Source organism: Leptodactylus fuscus, chromosome 5, assembly GCF_031893055.1.
Source record: "Leptodactylus fuscus isolate aLepFus1 chromosome 5, aLepFus1.hap2, whole genome shotgun sequence".
In the NCBI taxonomy this organism is placed as follows: domain Eukaryota; kingdom Metazoa; phylum Chordata; class Amphibia; order Anura; family Leptodactylidae; genus Leptodactylus; species Leptodactylus fuscus.
In genome coordinates this window covers 7,989,751-8,008,616 of record NC_134269.1, presented here as the reverse complement: position 1 = coordinate 8,008,616, position 18,866 = coordinate 7,989,751, and the positions used below count along the sequence as shown (strand labels likewise).

The 18,866-nt window shown below is 42.7% G+C and overlaps 1 protein-coding gene across 1 annotated transcript; it reads left to right on the top strand.

Moving 5' to 3' along the window:
• The first annotated feature begins 393 nt into the window (after positions 1–393).
• LOC142204379 (olfactory receptor 11A1-like) lies at positions 394–6,105 on the top strand. Its single transcript, XM_075275692.1, has 3 exons — positions 394–441; positions 2,778–2,843; positions 5,173–6,105. Exons 1-3 carry the CDS (start codon positions 394–396, stop codon positions 6,103–6,105), a joined length of 1,047 nt encoding a protein of 348 aa, XP_075131793.1.
• The last annotated feature ends 12,761 nt before the right edge of the window (positions 6,106–18,866 follow it).

The following is an 18,866-nucleotide window of genomic DNA, read 5'->3' as shown; positions in this document are numbered from 1 at the left end:
CTCCTCCCGGGTGGCCTACGGCAGACTCTATTCTAATATTGATGAACTGGCTCCTGTTGTCGATGTCTTCAGGATGGTATTGTATATCCTTCAGGGCTTGGGACTGTGCAAGATTAACATAATCAAACGAAATAGGATATAGTGGCATTGTGGTCATCTTTTAAAGTCTCAAATACATTGTAGAGTCTCAATAACTTAATCGATAAGCTACTTAAAGTCCTTCTTTGTAGGCAATTGAGCAATAAAGGTGGACCATGGTGATGTCACAGTTGTATAGGGGACCAGTGCTAGGCATCTCATATCAGGTGCAGAGGCTGGGGAGCATGGTGTCCCATCTCCCTGGAGCATGGCAGGAAACAAAATGGGGGACTCCCCAATATCAGCATCCGATCAATGGCCCAATCAGCGGCAGCAGAGTCCATTGGGGTGAAGGTTGGAGAGGTGGGCCCCTATGGTACTGGCAACTGTAGGGATCAACCCCCTGAGAAGATATCCCATTGGGGGACAGTAGAGATAGCTGGAGAGCCTGTTGAAAACAGTTCATCGGGATCACTGTGGCAGTGCAGACACATCTGAAGCTGTCACATGGAGAGGGGAGCCACTCCGCAGAGATGCTGCCAGAGTTGTGGAAGTAGCCGGGCTGAGCCAAGGTGCCCGTGGTGAGGAGAGGAGAATAGCAGGGCGAGGAACCCCTTTATGCTGCAGATGTCAGAGGGTGTCGGAGTACCTGGAGGCCCTCTCTTGACAATCTCTTACCCATATTGAGGGTATCAGTGGCTGTCAGTTTCAAAGAAGCTAGATTGAGGGCTGGATCTCCCAAGTAGCCATCCTATTCCATCGACACCCCACAATTTATTTCCGTTGATGTTGTTGTGAGAGGTTTTGTTACTTTCTGGATTTTTCTTTAGATTTTTAGTAAAACATATATTTATTTTTCTAATGCCCCTTAAAACTATCAGAGGTTCAGTCCCTTGAGATGTCAAACGTTTTAATGTATTTTAATCAGTGTATCACAAGCACTAGTCAGCCTAGATCGATCGACCCCTACAGACCTGTCATCTTGGGAGAGCCTTTGATCTAGGTAGAAGTGAGCAGTTGTTAGGAGTAAGGTCGGAGTCTCCTCAATGCTGTGCAAGGGTTGCCAGCCCTCTCCTCTCAGCAATCCCAGTCCCCTTGTTAGGAGTAAGGTCGGAGCCTCTGCAATGTTGTGCAGCCCTCTCCCAGCTTGCCGTTAGACCTCTGCTTCCTGAACCCGTTTTTGTACTGCTCTAGCTCTCCTGTTACTGATCCGGTCTTCCCGACCTTCCCTTTGGATTTCCCACTGTACTGCACAGCCCTCTTATTGATAACTCAGATTTAACGACTACACTTTGACTCTCTGCTGCCACCTGCTGATCACCACCTGAAGCTGCCTTCTGGTTCCTTGGACCTACACCACACCCTGAAGATCTTCTGGTAAGAGTTCCCAGTTTCTTTTTCTGCTGTAATTTGTGGTGCGCTGTGTTTTTGGCATTTTCCAACTCATACCGCTCTGCCCAGTAGTGCTGCAAAGTCCATCCCCACCATCTGGGCGTCTGGTGAACACCACTGTGAGGTTGGAGTTGTTGCAGCCCGGGTGTGTGTGCGTGTGTGGGGGGGGGGGTGTTGGACACTCAGCACCATATTAACCATTCGGATCAGTATATCTAGTGCTGGTTCTCACTATTGGCTCATCTGCATCTGCTATCCTAACAGCAGCAGTTCATGGAAAAGGTGGGAGCGTTCTTGTCTAGTTTCCTGACATATAAAAGGGTTTGATTCAATGTATCAGCTCTCTGATGTTTCCTATTGCTGAGTAAACACTGGTGACAACGTGTCTGTGTGAGTAGATGGTATTTCTTGGATGCAACGTCATTACATTGTGTATCAGGGAAATTTGGACGACATGTCCTTGGGTAGGTTAGAGAAAGTGAGGGTCAGCCAAGGCTGGAGTAACATCTGCTTGGCATATTGTGGTTCGATCATGGGCCCCTGGCCCCCAACAACCTGGACAGTCTTCCATGTCTATCAACAATTCAGAAGATGATTCTGTCTTTATGGCATCTAATACATAATAATAATCCAATCTCCTACTGTACAAGGCCTCACAAGAGCGAGTATTTGCAACAAACCATGCGCTCCACAAATTCCAGAATGCTGACTTCAACAAGTCATACATTAAAGAGACGCTAATTTTCTAGCTTATTTGTGCAAAAATTTTGCAACATTTTAGATGTTTACACCACTGTTTATAATTTTGAAAAGTGTAAAAGTAGGTATGGATAGTCCGTCGAGCTGTTGGTACAGCAAATTTATCAAATGCAACTTTTTAAAAAGTTGCAGAAATTGTTGCAATTTCACCCCAGTAAGGGAGTGGTGCAGAAAGTGGAGCAAGATCTCAGGACAGAAGTGTTAGTCTAAATTATGCAGTCGTTTTTTAAGTAATCTGCAGCATTTGATAAATTTGGCACAAAATAAGCCGATGCCAAAAAAACGATTTTTAAAGTTTCTTAGGATATATAACCCAACTATCTCTCAATTGTTCTGTTTTTTATTTTCTTCATATTGTATTTGCGCTAATCTATAATTGAGGTGTATTTTCCGTTCATTATCTGTATACCCTGGTGGATGTTCCCCAGGATCCACCTATGCTCCCTTAGTACCTTAGTCTGATCTTCATACAAGTCTCTGGTGTATATGGACCTTTGCTATTTAAAATAAGAACATAACATAATAATATCCTTGTTTTTGTTCTACAGGATATAAAAATGAACAAATTTCCACAGCGGAGATTATCAGGGACCATGGAGCAGATATCTACAGAGGTAAGTCTGCTGTCACTACTCACCTAGCTGAAGTGTATTCCTCTCCCTTTCTTCTAGTTTGTTCCACAACTCATGTAAACCTGCCGTATAACCCATTACAAAGGAAATACAAAATAAATCTTGACCTCATGTATTACTACTGACCCTGCTCTGGTCTCTCCTTCATATCTAATCTCCTAGAATATTTGGTCTACCATTGCCTACTCTGCTGTCTCTTCTTGACCCCTCACTATCTCTGGTTTACAATTCAAACTGCCCTGACAAAAGTCCACCAAATGTAATGACCTCCATCCTCTTCTCATTCTGCTTGACAATGTTGGACACCACAGGCCACCAATTCTTCCTCAGTATGTTACACTCTATTGGACTAAAGGACACCTCTCTTTGGTTCTCTTCCTATGTCACTGACTTATTCATCATATCCTTTCCCAGTTCTGTTCTTCTTCCCATTCCCTTGCTGTTGGGGCTTCCAAGGTTCAGTCCTAAGTCCTTTTCTCCATGGACAGTCCCAGTTGGACAAACCATCAGCACCATCTTTATTTACCACCTCCTGGGATATCACTCTTGCAACTTTGTCTCTGCTATCTCTAACATCATGTCTTCTCTTTACTGATCTTTTTGTTTCTAATAACTATTAACCCTACTAAACCTGACATTTTCATGCGAGTTTTAAGTCCTGCCATAACTCCTGGGCAGTATGCACACTGTCTTTTATGTGTTACTTGGATCTTTCCTTCACTCACTTCCATTATTCAATCAGTTGCATGTATCTTGAAACATCTCCGAGATGACTTACGCTTTTATTGTGGAAACAGCAAAACCCCTGATGGTCCCCCTATTGTACTTCTTTACTAGGTCTCCCCCTCACTAACTTCTCTCCTGAATTTGGCAGCCAGGCTCCTCTTTGCAACTGCTACAACAATCCCTCCACCCTGTACTGGTCATTGCTCTCCTTGCCCGTTCATTATAAAATAAGTTTACATTGTATCACCCTCACCCACAAAGCTCTTCACAATGCTGCACCTCTATATCTTCAACCTCATTTCTGTCTACCCTTACGTTAAGTTCACATGAAGGAGCTTTCCACTTGTTTGGAAGCCAATTCCACCCCCCGAATTAGTGGCAGAGTCTGCCGAGATTATGTCTCCCATTGTTGTCAATGGGATGCAGAGATCGCAGCAGGATGCAGAAAAAATAAGCGTCCTGCTCAATCTTTTGCAGATATCAAGGCCAATTCAGTCATGGATTCTGCAGCTCGAGAGACTCTTCAGGCCCATCTCAAACTGTACCTTATTCAAAGAATACATTAAATCCAGGTGTTGTAGAGCGAAGTTTGTCCTTTAACACAATTCCTTGAACTGTTACCTAATATTTCCTCTGGGTACTCCGGTTTCCTCCCACACACCAAAGATATACTGATAGGGAATGTAGATTGTGCGACCATGACTGAATGTCTATAAAGAGCGGCAGAATATGATGGCGCTATATAAGTAAAATAAATAAATAAAAGTAAACTCTTGCTCTGTTGTCCCCATGTAAGTACATTGTGGCTGTTATCCTTGACCCCAGCTACCTTCTAGTGGATTGACGGTGTTATAATCTTGTAGACCAAACAGTAACATCTATGAAACTACAATGTACTGTATCATCTACCCTGTAATTCGGTGATGAATGTTCATGTCTGGAATTTCCACTTAAAATGACCCTACAAATAATACAGAGGTATAGTGATGACACATTTACCTCTGATATATCGGAAGTAAATCAAGTTATTTGTGACGATAGTGTAGGATAGGATTTCACACCCCACAGCCTGCGGTGCCCTTCTATGCAGCCCTAAACATTAAGATACAGAAATACATCTTTGTATCTGAGTAGGGCAGAACATGATTGTAATAAGACAGCTCCTCCGACCTATTGGTTCACTGTTCTGACTCCTAGATATCAGCATAGGTCCTAGAAGATACTGGTGAGCGCCCTCTAGTGAGTCTCCTAGAGAGTGACTCCGAACTTTTATTTCAGAGAGAAGAGGAGGTGATACAGTAAGTGCTGGCCCAGTCAGACTAGTACCAGTACAGGAACTGTGTGGATGGTAGTGGCAGAGCGCTGCTAGGGGTAGTAAGTGGTCGGCACGTTTATGAAGACACTAGGTGGAGTCGGGGAGCGGGTGTTGAGGTATTGGTACTTAAAGTAGGAACCTTGAGGTGTGTGACTCAAGGTTGTGTTACAGGGGACCTGTGCACTCCAGGAAGACTTGCTATTGTATTGTCTGATATGTGTCTATATTGTATTGCATGTGCCATAAATTGACAATTTATAATGTCTTTAGGGACATTTCCTAAGGAACCGATCTGCAGTCACGGAGTTTTTCCTTCTCGGCTTCCAGGACCTTCATCACTTCAAGATCCCATTTTTTACTCTCCTCCTCATCATTTACATGGTCACTGTAAGTGGGAACTTTCTCATCATCTTGTTGTTATTGAGAAGTCGCCTTGTCCAGTCTCCGATGTATTTTTTCCTCTGCCACTTGTCGTTATGTGATCTCTTGTTCACCACAAATGTTATGCCCAACATGCTTCACGTCATCCTAAGAGAAGGAAGCCCAATATCCTTCACTGGCTGCTTCATTCAGTTCTACCTGTTTGGGTCTTTTACTGCTTCGGAGTGTTACTTGCTCACGGCCATGTCATACGATCGGTATTTGGCCATCTGTAACCCATTGAGATACGTCTCCATCATGGAGCTGAGCCTGTGCCTGCACCTGGTGGTCTGGTCATGGATGCTTGGCTTCCTCTTTGTATCGATAACGCTCATACTTCTCTGCAGGTTGGAATTCTGTAACTCGAACATCATTGACCATTTCTACTGCGACTTGGGCCCCATTCTAAAGCTCTCGTGCTCCGATACTTTTGATGTAGAAATAGAAACATTCGTTTTGACAAATTTCATCGTTCTCTTGCCTTTCGTGTTTGTCATTGTCACCTACGGTTGCATAGGCTTTGCCATCCTTAGCATATCATCCAGCACCGGCAGGCAGAAGACCTTCTCCACCTGCAGCTCTCACCTGGCCGTGGTTTGCTCTTATTATGGTTCCCTCATAAGTATCTACCTCAGCCCAAGCGGAGGACGTCAACTCAATCTCAGCAAGATCCTCTCTCTTCTCTACACAGTGATCACTCCTATGTTCAACCCCATTATCTACAGCTTCAGGAACCAGGAGATCAGAAAAGCTTTTACTTTAGTATTTAAGAATATTTTTTAAATTTCCAATTTCTCAAAATATTTTTAGGTCTAGTACTCCATATCGATTCATGTCATTGAACATTTTCACGCATTTTAATCTGAATCCACAAATACGTGACGCAAAATTGTGGAAATTAGCTTCCTCAAGAAGAAATAGTCTATCTAGTGCTATCGATGTAACTCAATGTTCTTCACCTTTACGAGCCTTGAAACATGAGTAGGAATATAAACCACCCAGATCTGTATGTCGGAGAGTAACCTCATATGAACGTTCAATATGCTTTTGGACTTTTATTATGGGTTACTGTTGGGCTTCTTACCTTACAATGTTGCCCATGTTATCTTACTGTTGTATGTACTTAACCACTTCCGGACCGCCCATAGACTATATACGTCCGGAAAGTGGTTGCCTAGTTCTGACAGGACGTACCTGTACGTCCAGTCAGAACACAGTAGCTGAACGGAGATCGTTCAGCTACTGAAGCTGGGAGCCAGCTGTAACTTCAGCCGGAGCTCCCAGAGAGATGGCAGGGAAGATTTATTACCTCCCATGCCTTCTCCATCGCTGTGTATACAGCACTCAATGAGCGCTGTATATATGGTTATGAGCGCCGCCGTGATGCGACCGCCCTCTGACCCAGGGGTCACGTGATCCCCCTGGAGCAGCATCTTGCAAGAGCTGCTGGGTCCTACAGGACCCAGATCAGCTCTGTATACTGCGTATACAGTGTGCAGGAGGCTGGATTCCTCCTGCAACTGAGGTTAAATGTAGCAGCCCCAGTTATAGGAGAAATCAGCCTCCAATACAAAAAAAAAAGTGATCAGATGTCCCCAAAGTTCTTTTATCACCTTATGGGGACACAATCTGGAAAAAAAATAAAATAAAAATATAATAAAAAAGTTTAAAAAAAAATGTAAATAAAATAATAATAAAAATAAATAAATAATACGCTAATAAATGCCGTTATTGAAGGTTATAGCCCCACCCCCGACGACACCATACAAAATAAAAATTACCATAACGGAGAGGAAAAACTATTTTATAAAGTTTTTCAGTGACACTTTGTGTTATTAAATTTAAAAAAAAAAAAAAAAAAAAAAAAAAAATTGAAAACCAGACACAATTTCCCTCCTATTTTGTTTATATTTTCCCGGATATAAAAAAAAAATTAAAACACATTCGAAAATAAAAACAACATAAAAATAAAGCCCTATGTGTCCCCGAAAAAAGACGCAAAAATTAGTTGACTGAGACATACGAGAAATATGTTACAGCCCTCAAAACCGCACATACAAAATAAACCTAAAGTGTGTCTGGTCCTGGACCACAAATTGGCCCGGTACTGAAGTGGTTAAACTTATATACCATTAAATGTGACATATACCCTAAATTGCTTGTGAAATACCTAATGTATATGGATATTATGGGATGTTTTGGGGCAGTCAGTCATTTATGTTGTACGGGGTTGCACATATAACATATTATACCTTTACATGCCTAGGAAGCAGCGAGCAGCAGAGTCAATGTCTTAGTGAAGCTGCTAGTGGCTCGATACAACATCCTAACATGGACTTGTTCTATGTACTGGGGCGCCAATGAACGACTCATGACTCTGACGTCTGCTGCATTATTACAGTGGATGTTGGGAATTGAAACATGGCTTCTAGAGCTGCCGTGTCTCTGCTGTAATCTACAGTAAAGACCTGGCGCTAGTGCCCACATTAATTATGGCATTAAGGCCCCCAGCAGCTCAGTCAAAGTGACTGAATCGCCATTTTCCCAATGGTGTATTTCCCAACTAGGCAATTTTTTTTTTCTTTTAAATGTAGATTGTGAGCTCCATATAGGGATCGCAATGTACGTTTTTTTTTCTTTTTTCCTATTAGTATGTCTTTTTTATAGAATGGGAGGAAATCCACACAAACACGGGGAGAACATACAAACTCCTCGCAGATGTTGTTCCTGGCGGAATTCAAACTCAGGGTTCCAGTGCTAACCACTGTGCCACCATGTTGCCCCACCCAACTAGGCAATTTTGTATAGAATCGCCAGTCTTTGGAATGTGATCCGAGGCCATAAATATGTTGACAAGACATCTGGGAACCAATTGAAGGCTTCCAGGATTGTCTTGGCATTTCTTGTATTACAGGCTGCTCTTTGCAGCCTGTAATAGAAGTCTTGATACTTTGCATTATTGATGAGCCTCTCTATATAATTCTGCCTACACATACGCAGGAGATAATTTGTGGAATCGGTTTGTCTGACTTCTTTATTATTGCCATCAGTTTATTGTTATACTTTTGTTTCACACATCAGCAAATTCTTGTAATAAAATGAATCAAAATCTCACCGCCATCCTCTCTCATCAGTCTACAGTTACACAGTACACAGTACAGTACAGTTTTATTTTTCACGTTCTGCTTCTACAAAACTAGTTTGATGAGTTTATATTATTCTTATTTGCTCAGGTTCGGTGCTGTGGTAGGTATGACCCAGCCAGGAACCATAACTCAAACACATATATGGCAGAGTTAAACATTACAGATGGTTCAATGCGGCGTAACATTTTGTTTTTGCGTAGTGCCACCTGTTAGTGCTGGAGCTGCCCATCAATTCAATAGAATAGCCAGGTCGCAAGATCTGACTGGCAATTCATATGAATAACTAGACAGCACTTACACATTCCATGAGATTGGTTACTCTGTGTTACATTGGAAGTAGTTGTTTTGCAGGTTCATTTCTACTTCGTAGGATTTGATGACCGGTGTTGTGCTATTCAATAAAATGGCTAACAAGGGATGTGGGGATTTATTTCAATAAAAAAAAAAATATATATATTATGTCACTGTTTCTGTTTTAATACAATATCACTATCATGGTAGTGGCCTATGCCTGCATGACAGTGCCCACTACATGTTAGCGTGATACTCAGTGTCACCAAGGGTACCAGAACGAGCCAGGTACGAGTCACTACCTAACTAATTATTGCTGTCGGGTATTGGGGCAACCACAGGCTGGTATTATTATGGTGGTAATGCTTAAACTTACTAAGGGCCTCTTCCTGTATATAATTAAGTCAATTTACTTACAGTGCACATGTCCGAAAATTTAGATTTTTTAAAATTTTAAATATAGATTGTCCCATAAAGGATCACAAAGCATATTTTTTTCCTAGCAGTATGTCTTTGTAGAATAGGAGGAAATCCACGCAAACATGGGGAGAACATACAAACTCCTTACAGATGTTTACCTGACGGGATTCAAACCCAGGACTCCATCGCTGCAAGGCTGTAGTACTAACCACTGAGCCAGTGTGTTGCCCCTGAAAATTTTGAATTTTGAATTTTGCACCAACTTTTGACAGTTCCCCACTCCCAGTTATTCCCCCTATCTTTCTATTAAGCCAAACGCCACTTGGATTCTGTTATTCAGTCAATAAACTTGTAGAGTAAATTCTTATGGTGGCTAGAATACATGAAGCCTCCAGGTGGAGACAACAAACCTTCACTAGGCGTATTACGGCATATAATAAAATTCTTTGCCATAATGTAAATTGAGATCATTAATACGATACATTTCTATTGAAGTTAAATAATTACCTGAGTCAGTCCTTGAGCTCTTACGTCTCCCCTGTGACATGTGGTGTATCTTGTACACATCACTGCTTCTTCATCGTCATCCGCTGATACAGACATAGCAATCTATAACATGAATTTGCTAATATGTTGCAACTTGATATCACATAAGACAAGATAGTCCAGTTAAAGTTTGATGCAACTTTACCCTGATCGTTTTTTATATCTGTCTATTAGAAGACAATTCCGTTATTACAACTTCTCGATACATAACACATCACACACCTCGTATGTCGCAGCCCAGTGATGATCTGTAACTGCTGTAGTATCTGGTACAGTTATCTGGGAGTTATGTTGCAATTCATGTTGTTTTGATAGCAAAAACAGTGTCGTACACCACCCCATCCAGTGTGAATATGACCTAAGGCAACTAGGATTAACCCATTAATGCTGAATATTTTTAAGGCATAGATAGTCACAAACTGCAGAAATCAGAAGAAACATAATGGAGGGGATTTATTAAGATGAGCCAGAGCTACGGCCATCCATGCCAGACACGGTTAGGTGGGTTTCTGCACAGCCCCCATAAGGTCTGGCCACAACATTTCAATTGGGATGGGGTCTGGACTGTGACTTGTCAATTGCAAACTCTTGATTCTTTGTGTTGTAGATTTGCTGCCGTGCTCTGGATCATTACATAGTTATATAGTATGGATGAAACAAGACATATGTCCATCAAGGTCAACCAGGGGATGGGAAATGTCAATGTCAGTCGGCTCTGCCCAGGCCCGATGTCTGGCAGAGTGAATTCAGAGCTGCACGAGAGAAGACTTCTTGGAGAATCCAGCCCGACCCTCACTCGTGGACTTGGTAAGTTTAATTTGATCGAATGTTACCTACCCCTGGAACGTGCATTTTTCCCCCTGATAGGGACATATGGATCCCTCCGTATGTTGTAGAGGTCCTAATTAGATAATTAATTAACAGGCCTAGATGGACTGCAGCCATCTTTCTTTTAGGCCTGGAGAACTGATTAAGACACAAGATGGTAGTGTATCAAAAGAGTTCTGATTTTATTGTAAGAAAAAGGTAGTTTAAATACATTACAGACAAAGAGCTGGCTTGGCTTATTCTAATCAGTACAATCATGATTGGTTATAGAGATATAAGACAAGCCTAGCACATGGCTATTGGCTGAGGCTCATTATAATCTGCATCTCATTATAACTTTCCACACTGGGATGGACTTTCCCATGAAACAAAGAAGGATTCAAAATACTTATGTGTGAGCTAACATCCCAGACTATGTCTATATGTATATATCATGGCAAAAGAGATAAGATGACATGTTCCATAGACCCTGTGTCTATACACACTCTAAGTGACCTTCATATACCATAAAATATGACAGAGTGCCCAGATACCATAAGATTAATACTTTTGTTGGTTATGTGTCCATACATCATGTAAAGGAGATAAGAGATATACAAAGTCAGCTGCATCTTCTCAAAATGAGGCCCTTGAGAGATAATGATTAGCAACCTATGCATTAACGTTCATTATCACATTCCTTAAAGTCTAACAAGGGGCCTCCTTGACTTAAGCAGAAAAATACATACTTATACAGTTTATATGTGAAAGAGTACAAGATGGCTCACAAAATACAAAGATGGAGGACTTAACTCTAACACCCCATAGAGTATAATAGGATTTGATATTCGATTTGAGTAGTCGAATATCGAGGGGCTACTCGAAACGAATATTGAATATCGAGTATTTACCTACTAGCTCATCTCTACTCCTTAGCATTGTGTTAACAAATGCCTGAATGCTCTAGACCAGCAAACTGCCAAAACTACTGCTTTTCTAGAAGTGGTTGCATTTGCTGATGATGAATTCATATTGGGTTTTTTATTAGTTGCCACTTAACCTACTTCTTCCTACATTTTATTCAGATACTGCTTCTTTATTTTCTTCTAATATTTGCTACATAATGACACGGTGTAATTTGTTGTACGTTGTTCATCCGGGGGTTATAGTTTTGCATTGTATTTTGGTTGTATTTGGTAAGTTGTATTGATCTAATTTGAACACCTTCTAAGGATCACATTGCTTTTGTTATCCATCTTTAATAAACGTGTATTTTTGCTCTAAGACCAACTTTTATTAAAACTTTATGCGCTTTCTTGAATTTCTTTCTCGCAGATTCTGAAGACGCCATTACACATCCTCCATTCTTCTTGTTCACAGACACGTTGTTATTATGGCTGAATGGTGACCTTAGTGGTCTCTCTCACCCGCTGACTTCTCCATTCCCGACCTCCCAGTGAGTTCACATCTCTCGTTCATGGCTTTTAACAATCAGACCCCCGTCACAGAATTTTGGCTCAATGGATTTCAGAATGTCGGCATTCTCAAGTTTCCTCTATTTCTTCCATTTTTGTCCATTTACGTTTGTATTTTATGGGGTAACATTCTAATTATTGCCATCATCGTTGTGTCTCGCAGCCTGAGGTCTCCCATGTACTTTTTCTGGCCCACCTGTCATGGTCAGACGTTCTCCTCACTTCTATCATCATTCCCACCATACAATCTGGCCTACTGAAAAATGGGGAAGCCATTACATTGTCAGAGTGCCTTGCCCAGCTCTACCTGTACGGTTCTTCTGCCATCACAGAGTGTTTTCTTCTCACCGTGATGTCCTATGATAGATACCTGGCTATATGTTATCCTCTCCATTACCTTACTATAATGGACCTGAAGCACAGAGCTCTCCTGGCGACTTGCTCTTGGGTTTCTGCGTTCCTTCTCACTCTGATAACAGTCGGTCAGATGTGCCAGCTTCAGTTTTGTGGCCCCATCATTGACCATTTCCTCTGCGATCCAACGTCACTGATGGCACTTTCCTGTTCAGATACTTCCATGATTGAACTCCAGAACCTTGTCTTGGGTGTACCAGTGACACTTTTCCCACTTAGCTTTATTATTGTTACTTACGTTTACATCTTCTTCACCATTATGAAGATCTCTACTTCTACTGGAAGACAAAAGGCCTTCTCCACCTGCAGCTCTCACCTGGCAGTCGTGTGCAGGTATTACGAGACGTTGATCACACTTTACGTCATCCCATTGAAAGGTCTTTCTAGTAATGTGACCAAAGTCCAGTCACTTCTCTACACAGTGGTCACCCCTTTGTCCAATCCCATCATCTATAGCTTAAGGAACCATGAGATCAGAACAAAGCTTAAGAGGTTGATGTATAGAGAACCAGCTCATATCAAACGGGGTGGTGGCACACATTTATCAAAATGATTGTATTGGATCCAGTCACCGGAATCCAAATCATAGGCACCCATTGGCATGCCCTCCCTCTATAATGGCCTTCCAGGTACCATTAGCAATGTAAAGTACATGAAGTCTCTGGCTGAGGCCCCATGTTGCCTAAACACAGATTTATTGCTGCAGATTGTGCTGTGTTTTTGAGCCAAAACCAGGAGTGGATTGAGCAGAAGGAAGAAATGTAAAAACTGACCATCAACTCACAAACCACATTTCTCTTCCATATCAAGCAGTCATTCGTGGTCTGTGTCTGATCTAGTAATGTGGTCCTCCCATGATAAAGTCTTCTACTGTACCAAAACACACCTTGGTTTACCAAAGTTTCACTGTGGCAATTGCAATTTTTTTCCTATACCCTGCTGACCTAACCAAATTCTGTGATACCCTCTTGCTTGTAGTTATGTTTGATGTAAGCCGAAGAGAACACTTGCACAGAGAAGAGCAAAGTATTTAAGCAAAGTCTCTTAAAGGAATCCTATCATTCAAACTCATTTTTTTTGTCCCTAACATGTCGGAATAGCATTAAGAAAGGCTATTCTTCTCCTACCTTTCGTTGTCTTCTCCGTGTTGCCGTTTGCTTGAAATCCCGTTTTTTGTCAGTATGCAAATGAGGTCTCTTGCAGCACTGGGGGCGGGCCACAGTGCTCAAACAGCACTGGGGGCGTCTCCAATGCTGCGATAGAATGCTCTCCATCTTCTTAAGCAACGGCCTCTTCTTCCGGCGCGCGGTGGGTCAAAATTCAACGCTTGCGAAAGTCGGCTCTGCCAGCGGTGACCGACATCAGAAAGGTATTTATGACGTCCAATGTAAACACACTAATTCACCTAACGCGTTTCCTTGCTATATCAAAGTAGCAATTCATCAGAGGCAACAATTCAAGTCAATAGAAATTTCGCTAGGTTGCTTGTCTCTGTTATCAGCATTTATGTAGGCTATCGCTGGAGTTTTCTATCTATGGAACAGCTTGTTTCTATCATTAGCTGAAGACGAGAGCTTTATTATCCTCCCCGCTGCCCCCTCTCGGCAGATGACTTTGATATAGCAAGGAAACGCGTTAGCTGAATTAGTGTGTTTACATTGGACGTCATCAATACCGACGTCATTAATCGTCGGTCCCTTTTGTTAACATGGGAGCTATACCCCCTTTTTAACATTTGTTGTTAATAAGGTTTCTAGCTTTTAACCCTAATAGTGATTCACCATCACAATGTATTTCTTATTTATTTCATAGGGCTAAAGGAAAATGTTCGTTGTTGTACCGTGTTAGCCAGTGGGTTGGAAATATAAAAAAAACACGAAAACTTGGTAATCTTCAGTAGTTGATACCTTTTTAATGGCTAACTCATAATGATGACAAATGGCTAACGTTTCGAAGCGCAAGGCTCCTTTGTCAAAGCAAATTTAAAAACATTTTTGAAGGATGCATATATATATATATATATATATATATACACAGAGCAGGCACAAAGGGTGTTAGATTTCAGGAGGAGGGGGGGTTGTTAGTAGTTGGTGAGACAATGTAAGCAATTGGTGGAGACATTTGGTCGAGACAATGTGGTAATTGGTGGAGACAATATAAACACTTACAGGTCCTTGTCAGATCACACACTACTGTAAAAAGACATGAACCCCTGTGATGCATTAATCCCACACTCTAGTGTCTGAAGCAGTGTCATGAATTTATACTCATGTATGCGTCTTTCTCTCTTAGATCTGAAATTCCCTCTCAAAATCAGAATTTTCATGTCATTGGTAATGTTGTGGTCCCCCCTGCAAAAATGTTTTGACACGGGAAGGTCAGATCTTTGTTCTTTAATAGTATGGCGATGTGAGTTCATGCGCAGTCTAAGTTGCTGTCCGGTCTCTCCAACATACAGATTATCAGTGGAGCATTTGGTACACATAATTAAATACACTACATTGGATGTGCTGCAGGTGAACGTACCTGGAATGTTATATTCCTTGTTCGAGTTTGGTATCTCTATCCTGTCAGTGGTCTCGACCACTATGCTTACAAGGACACTTCCAAATTTGTGTCTGCTTCTAGATGCTTCCGCACCGGAAGATTTGAAGCGTGAACGTGGTCAATGATTACCCAGACAGGAGACCACATTTCTTAAGACTTGCATTTCATATGTCAGTCTTAATAAAGCCCCCAAATGGTAGAGAGAAGAATTGATTCATGAAGAGGAGTCAGTCATAATGGATATCTATGTCAGTTAGGAATTGGATTAGATTTCCATTATGTCACACTAGAGTTATAATAAATTTGTTTGGCCGAGGCGTCACTGCCCCAGCCGGCCCTGCTCCAGCCACATATACATTATGTGATGATCAAGGTGAAAATTTAGCATTATGGTGCATGTTTGCCCTTGGTCTACATGTGCACCACAATATCAACCCTCTAGAAAACTGGCTTAGGGGCATGATACATTTTCCTCCAATTTTCCTTCCATGGCAGCGCAGGGTGGAGGAGTAAACTGGGTTCTTGGACATGCTGACAAGTGTATTGTTAGTATCAAGAAAAGGGACAACTATTCAATATTCAGACCCTTACTGTGAAGGCAAAATGAGGATATTATTTCCTACCTCGAAATGTGGTCAGCTCGCCAACACAACTCTCAACAAGAAGATAAACTCCAGATACACAGCAAGTCCTGTCAGTCATGTCCTCCATAAGTGTGGAAAAACTTACACTTGTGAAAATAAATCAGGCACAGATCCAGGAGGATTTTCACCCACCTTTAGCTGATGCCACCGATTAGATCTTCCATTACTAGGGGGCCACACGGTGGCTCAGTGGTTAGCACTGCAACCTTGCAGCGCTGGAGTCCTGGTGTTCAAATCCTGCCAAGGGCATAAAACCATCTGCGAGGAGTTTGTATGTTCTCCCCGTGTTTGCATGGATTTCCATCCCATATTCCAAAGACATACTGATAGGGAAAAATGTACATTGTGAGCTCTATGTGGGGCTGACAATCTACATTAAAAGAAAAAGATCTGACAGTGTGGTGGGGACTATTTATCACCGGTCCAATTATGTCACTCATCCTGTCCATTGTGATTCTAGATATACCACTCCTACTGCTCGCCCTACACAGCCAGATATCACCTCCTGCTCTGTCTATCCCGTTCCATACTGTACTACTACTACTGCCATTGCCACCACACAGTGGACATCATCTCCTGGTTATCTCTCCTGCTCCCTACTCTTCTGTTACTGCTGTGTCTTCCTGATCCAACACAGGAAAAAAAAAACCCGAAAAACCCATTGCTGCTTACTTTGAAAAAACAAAATTAGTTTCTTCCTAGTACTAGTTTCAGTATTCCTGGTACCAAAAAGCCATTGCTTTTCGCTATTCCCCCAAAGCGGATAATTTTGGAGCGCCATGTGTAGACCAACACTGGTAGGTATCTTATAGAGATGGGCGAACCAACTTGGACAGAGTCCGAATATTCCAATTATTTTTATTTTTATGAAACCAATAAAATGTAGATTTGTCTTGGATGAACTAAGACGGCCGCCAAATAGTACGCTAGGGTCTCTTAGGTGGAGGCCCAGGGAAGGCGTTAAAAAAACCATTCATGCTCACCTTCCGTTACCTCTACTGGACCTCTTCGCTGTGCCTGCTGTTCTCCTGTATATTACCATACATAGAGCTATAGAGCTGAGCCATGGTATCTAAGCTTGTCATTAGAGCGGTATACTACCATACATCTCTAAGCCTTACATTAGAGGGGTATACTAGTATAATTTACTACTACCAGCCCTGTAGCTAGTGGTGAAGGCGGCGTAGAGATTTAAAAAAAAAAAAAAAAAAAGAAAAGAGGGAAAACATATATGATGAGACTTGTATCGTATCCTGGATGTTTGCTAGTTCGTTGATGGGATACTTAAGAGATCCAGAGATGCTGCTGAAATGTACAGACGGGTCTTGGACGGCTGATGTGGGAGAAATTGTGTAGGGGACCCAAGCTGAACCTTAGCACCCCGGCCCATGAGTCTCTATAAGGCTCTTTATTCTCTATATAACACAAAGTCTCTAGGAAATAGCGCAACATAATGAAAGGTATGGATAGCGATTAGAGATGAGCGAACAGTGTTCTATCGAACACATGTTCGATCGGATATCAGGGTGTTCGGCATGTTCGAATCGAATCGAACACCGCGTGGTAAAGTGCGCCAAAACTCGATTCCTCTCCCACCTTCCCTGGCGCCTTTTTTGCACCAATAACAGCGCAGGGGAGGTGGGACAGGAACTACGACAACAGGGACATTGAAAAAAATACTAAAAACCCATTGGCTGCCGAAAACATGTGACCTCTGATTCATAAGAACAGCGCCGCCCAGCTTCGCGTCATTCTGAGCTTACACTTGGTCACAGACGGAGGTCTGCGGCCATAGAGTTAGGAATTAGATTCTGGTAGGCAGGGATAGGATAGGATAGGAAGGAGAAGAAGAAAACCAACAGCTCTTTTAAGAGCTACATTCCGGTGTCTTGTCAGTGTCCATCACAGTAACGTGGCATTGACAGGCTCAGTCTGCGCAACCCAGCTTTCCACAATGTGGAGGATCCTGAATGGAATACATTGAAAGTGTATTCCCATATACACTCTATACACCAAATCCACGTGCCAATAGTCTGCACCCCCACCCTTAAAACTAACTTGAATACACTGTGTGTAATTCCCCTAACAATAACATTGGGGCTACATACACCCTCCATTTGTTGCTATTGGCATATAGTGCCAGGGTCTGACTGTAAATTCAAAAAATATATTGGGGCCTTCATACCACCCTCAATTCCTGCTATCGGCATATAGTGCCAGTTTTGGAGTGTGAATTCCCCTAATATATTGGGGGCTGCATCCCCCCCTTAAGTTGTTGATATTCGCATAAACACCCAGGTTCTGAGTGTTAATCCCACCCAATAAATTGGGGCCTGCATACAAACTCAATTTATTGGTATTGGCATATACACCCAGGTTCTGAGTGTGTTTAAGCAAGGAAAGCATATTGAAATGCGCAAGGCTCCCGGAAAGGGACGTGGACGAGGCCATGGGCGAGGTCGGGGGAATGGTTCTGGGGAGCAAGTTAGCGGTGAAGCCACAGGGCGTCCCGTGCCTACTCCTGGGGGGCAGCAAGCATTGTGCCACTCCACAGTGCCAGGGTTGCTTGCCACATTAACTAAACTGCAGGGTACAAACCTTAGTAGGCCCGAGAACCAGGAACAGGTCTTGCAATGGCTGTCAGATAACGCTTACAGCACATTGTCCACCAGCCAGTCAGACTCTGCCTCCTCTCCTCCTATTACCCAACAGTCTTGTCCTCCTTCCTCCCAAAATTCCCAATCTTCCCAGAACAATAACCCCAACTGTCCCTGCTCCCCAGAGCTGTTCTCCCTTCCTTTGACTGAAACGCAACCTGCCCCTCCATTTCGCGATTCCACGGAGCTAACAGACAAGTATCTGTGTCCAGAAGCTCAAACACTGCAGCCTCCTCCATCTCCGGTCGATTTGGTGGCGGATGACCAGCAACCCACCCTCATCGACGACGATGAGACGCAGTTGCCGTCAGGGCAGCCAGTTGACATGCGCGTTGTGCAGGAGGAGGAGGTGAGACAAGAGTTGGAAGAGGAGGTGGTGGATGATGAGGACACTGACCCCACCTGGACAGGGTGGATGTCAAGCGGGGAAAGTAGTGTGGATGTTGAGGCAGGTGCAGCACCAAAAAGGGTAGCTAGAGGCAGAGGCAGAGGTCAGCAGCTTAGGCGAAGCCAGGCCACACCCGGAATCTCCCAAGATGTTCCAGTTTGTACCCAGCCACGAAAAACTCCCGCCTCGAGAGCACGTTTCTCGAAGGT

Excerpts from the sequence above, each read along its gene's own strand:
- LOC142204379 (XM_075275692.1), top strand. The coding sequence starts at position 394 with ATGGCCCAATCAGCGGCAGCAGAGTCCATTGGGGTGAAGGTTGGAGAG. Across the intron at positions 442-2,777 it reads TTGGGGTGAAGGTTGGAGAG|GATATAAAAATGAACAAATT; the intron begins GTGGGCCCCTAT and ends TTTGTTCTACAG. Across the intron at positions 2,844-5,172 it reads TGGAGCAGATATCTACAGAG|GGACATTTCCTAAGGAACCG; the intron begins GTAAGTCTGCTG and ends TAATGTCTTTAG.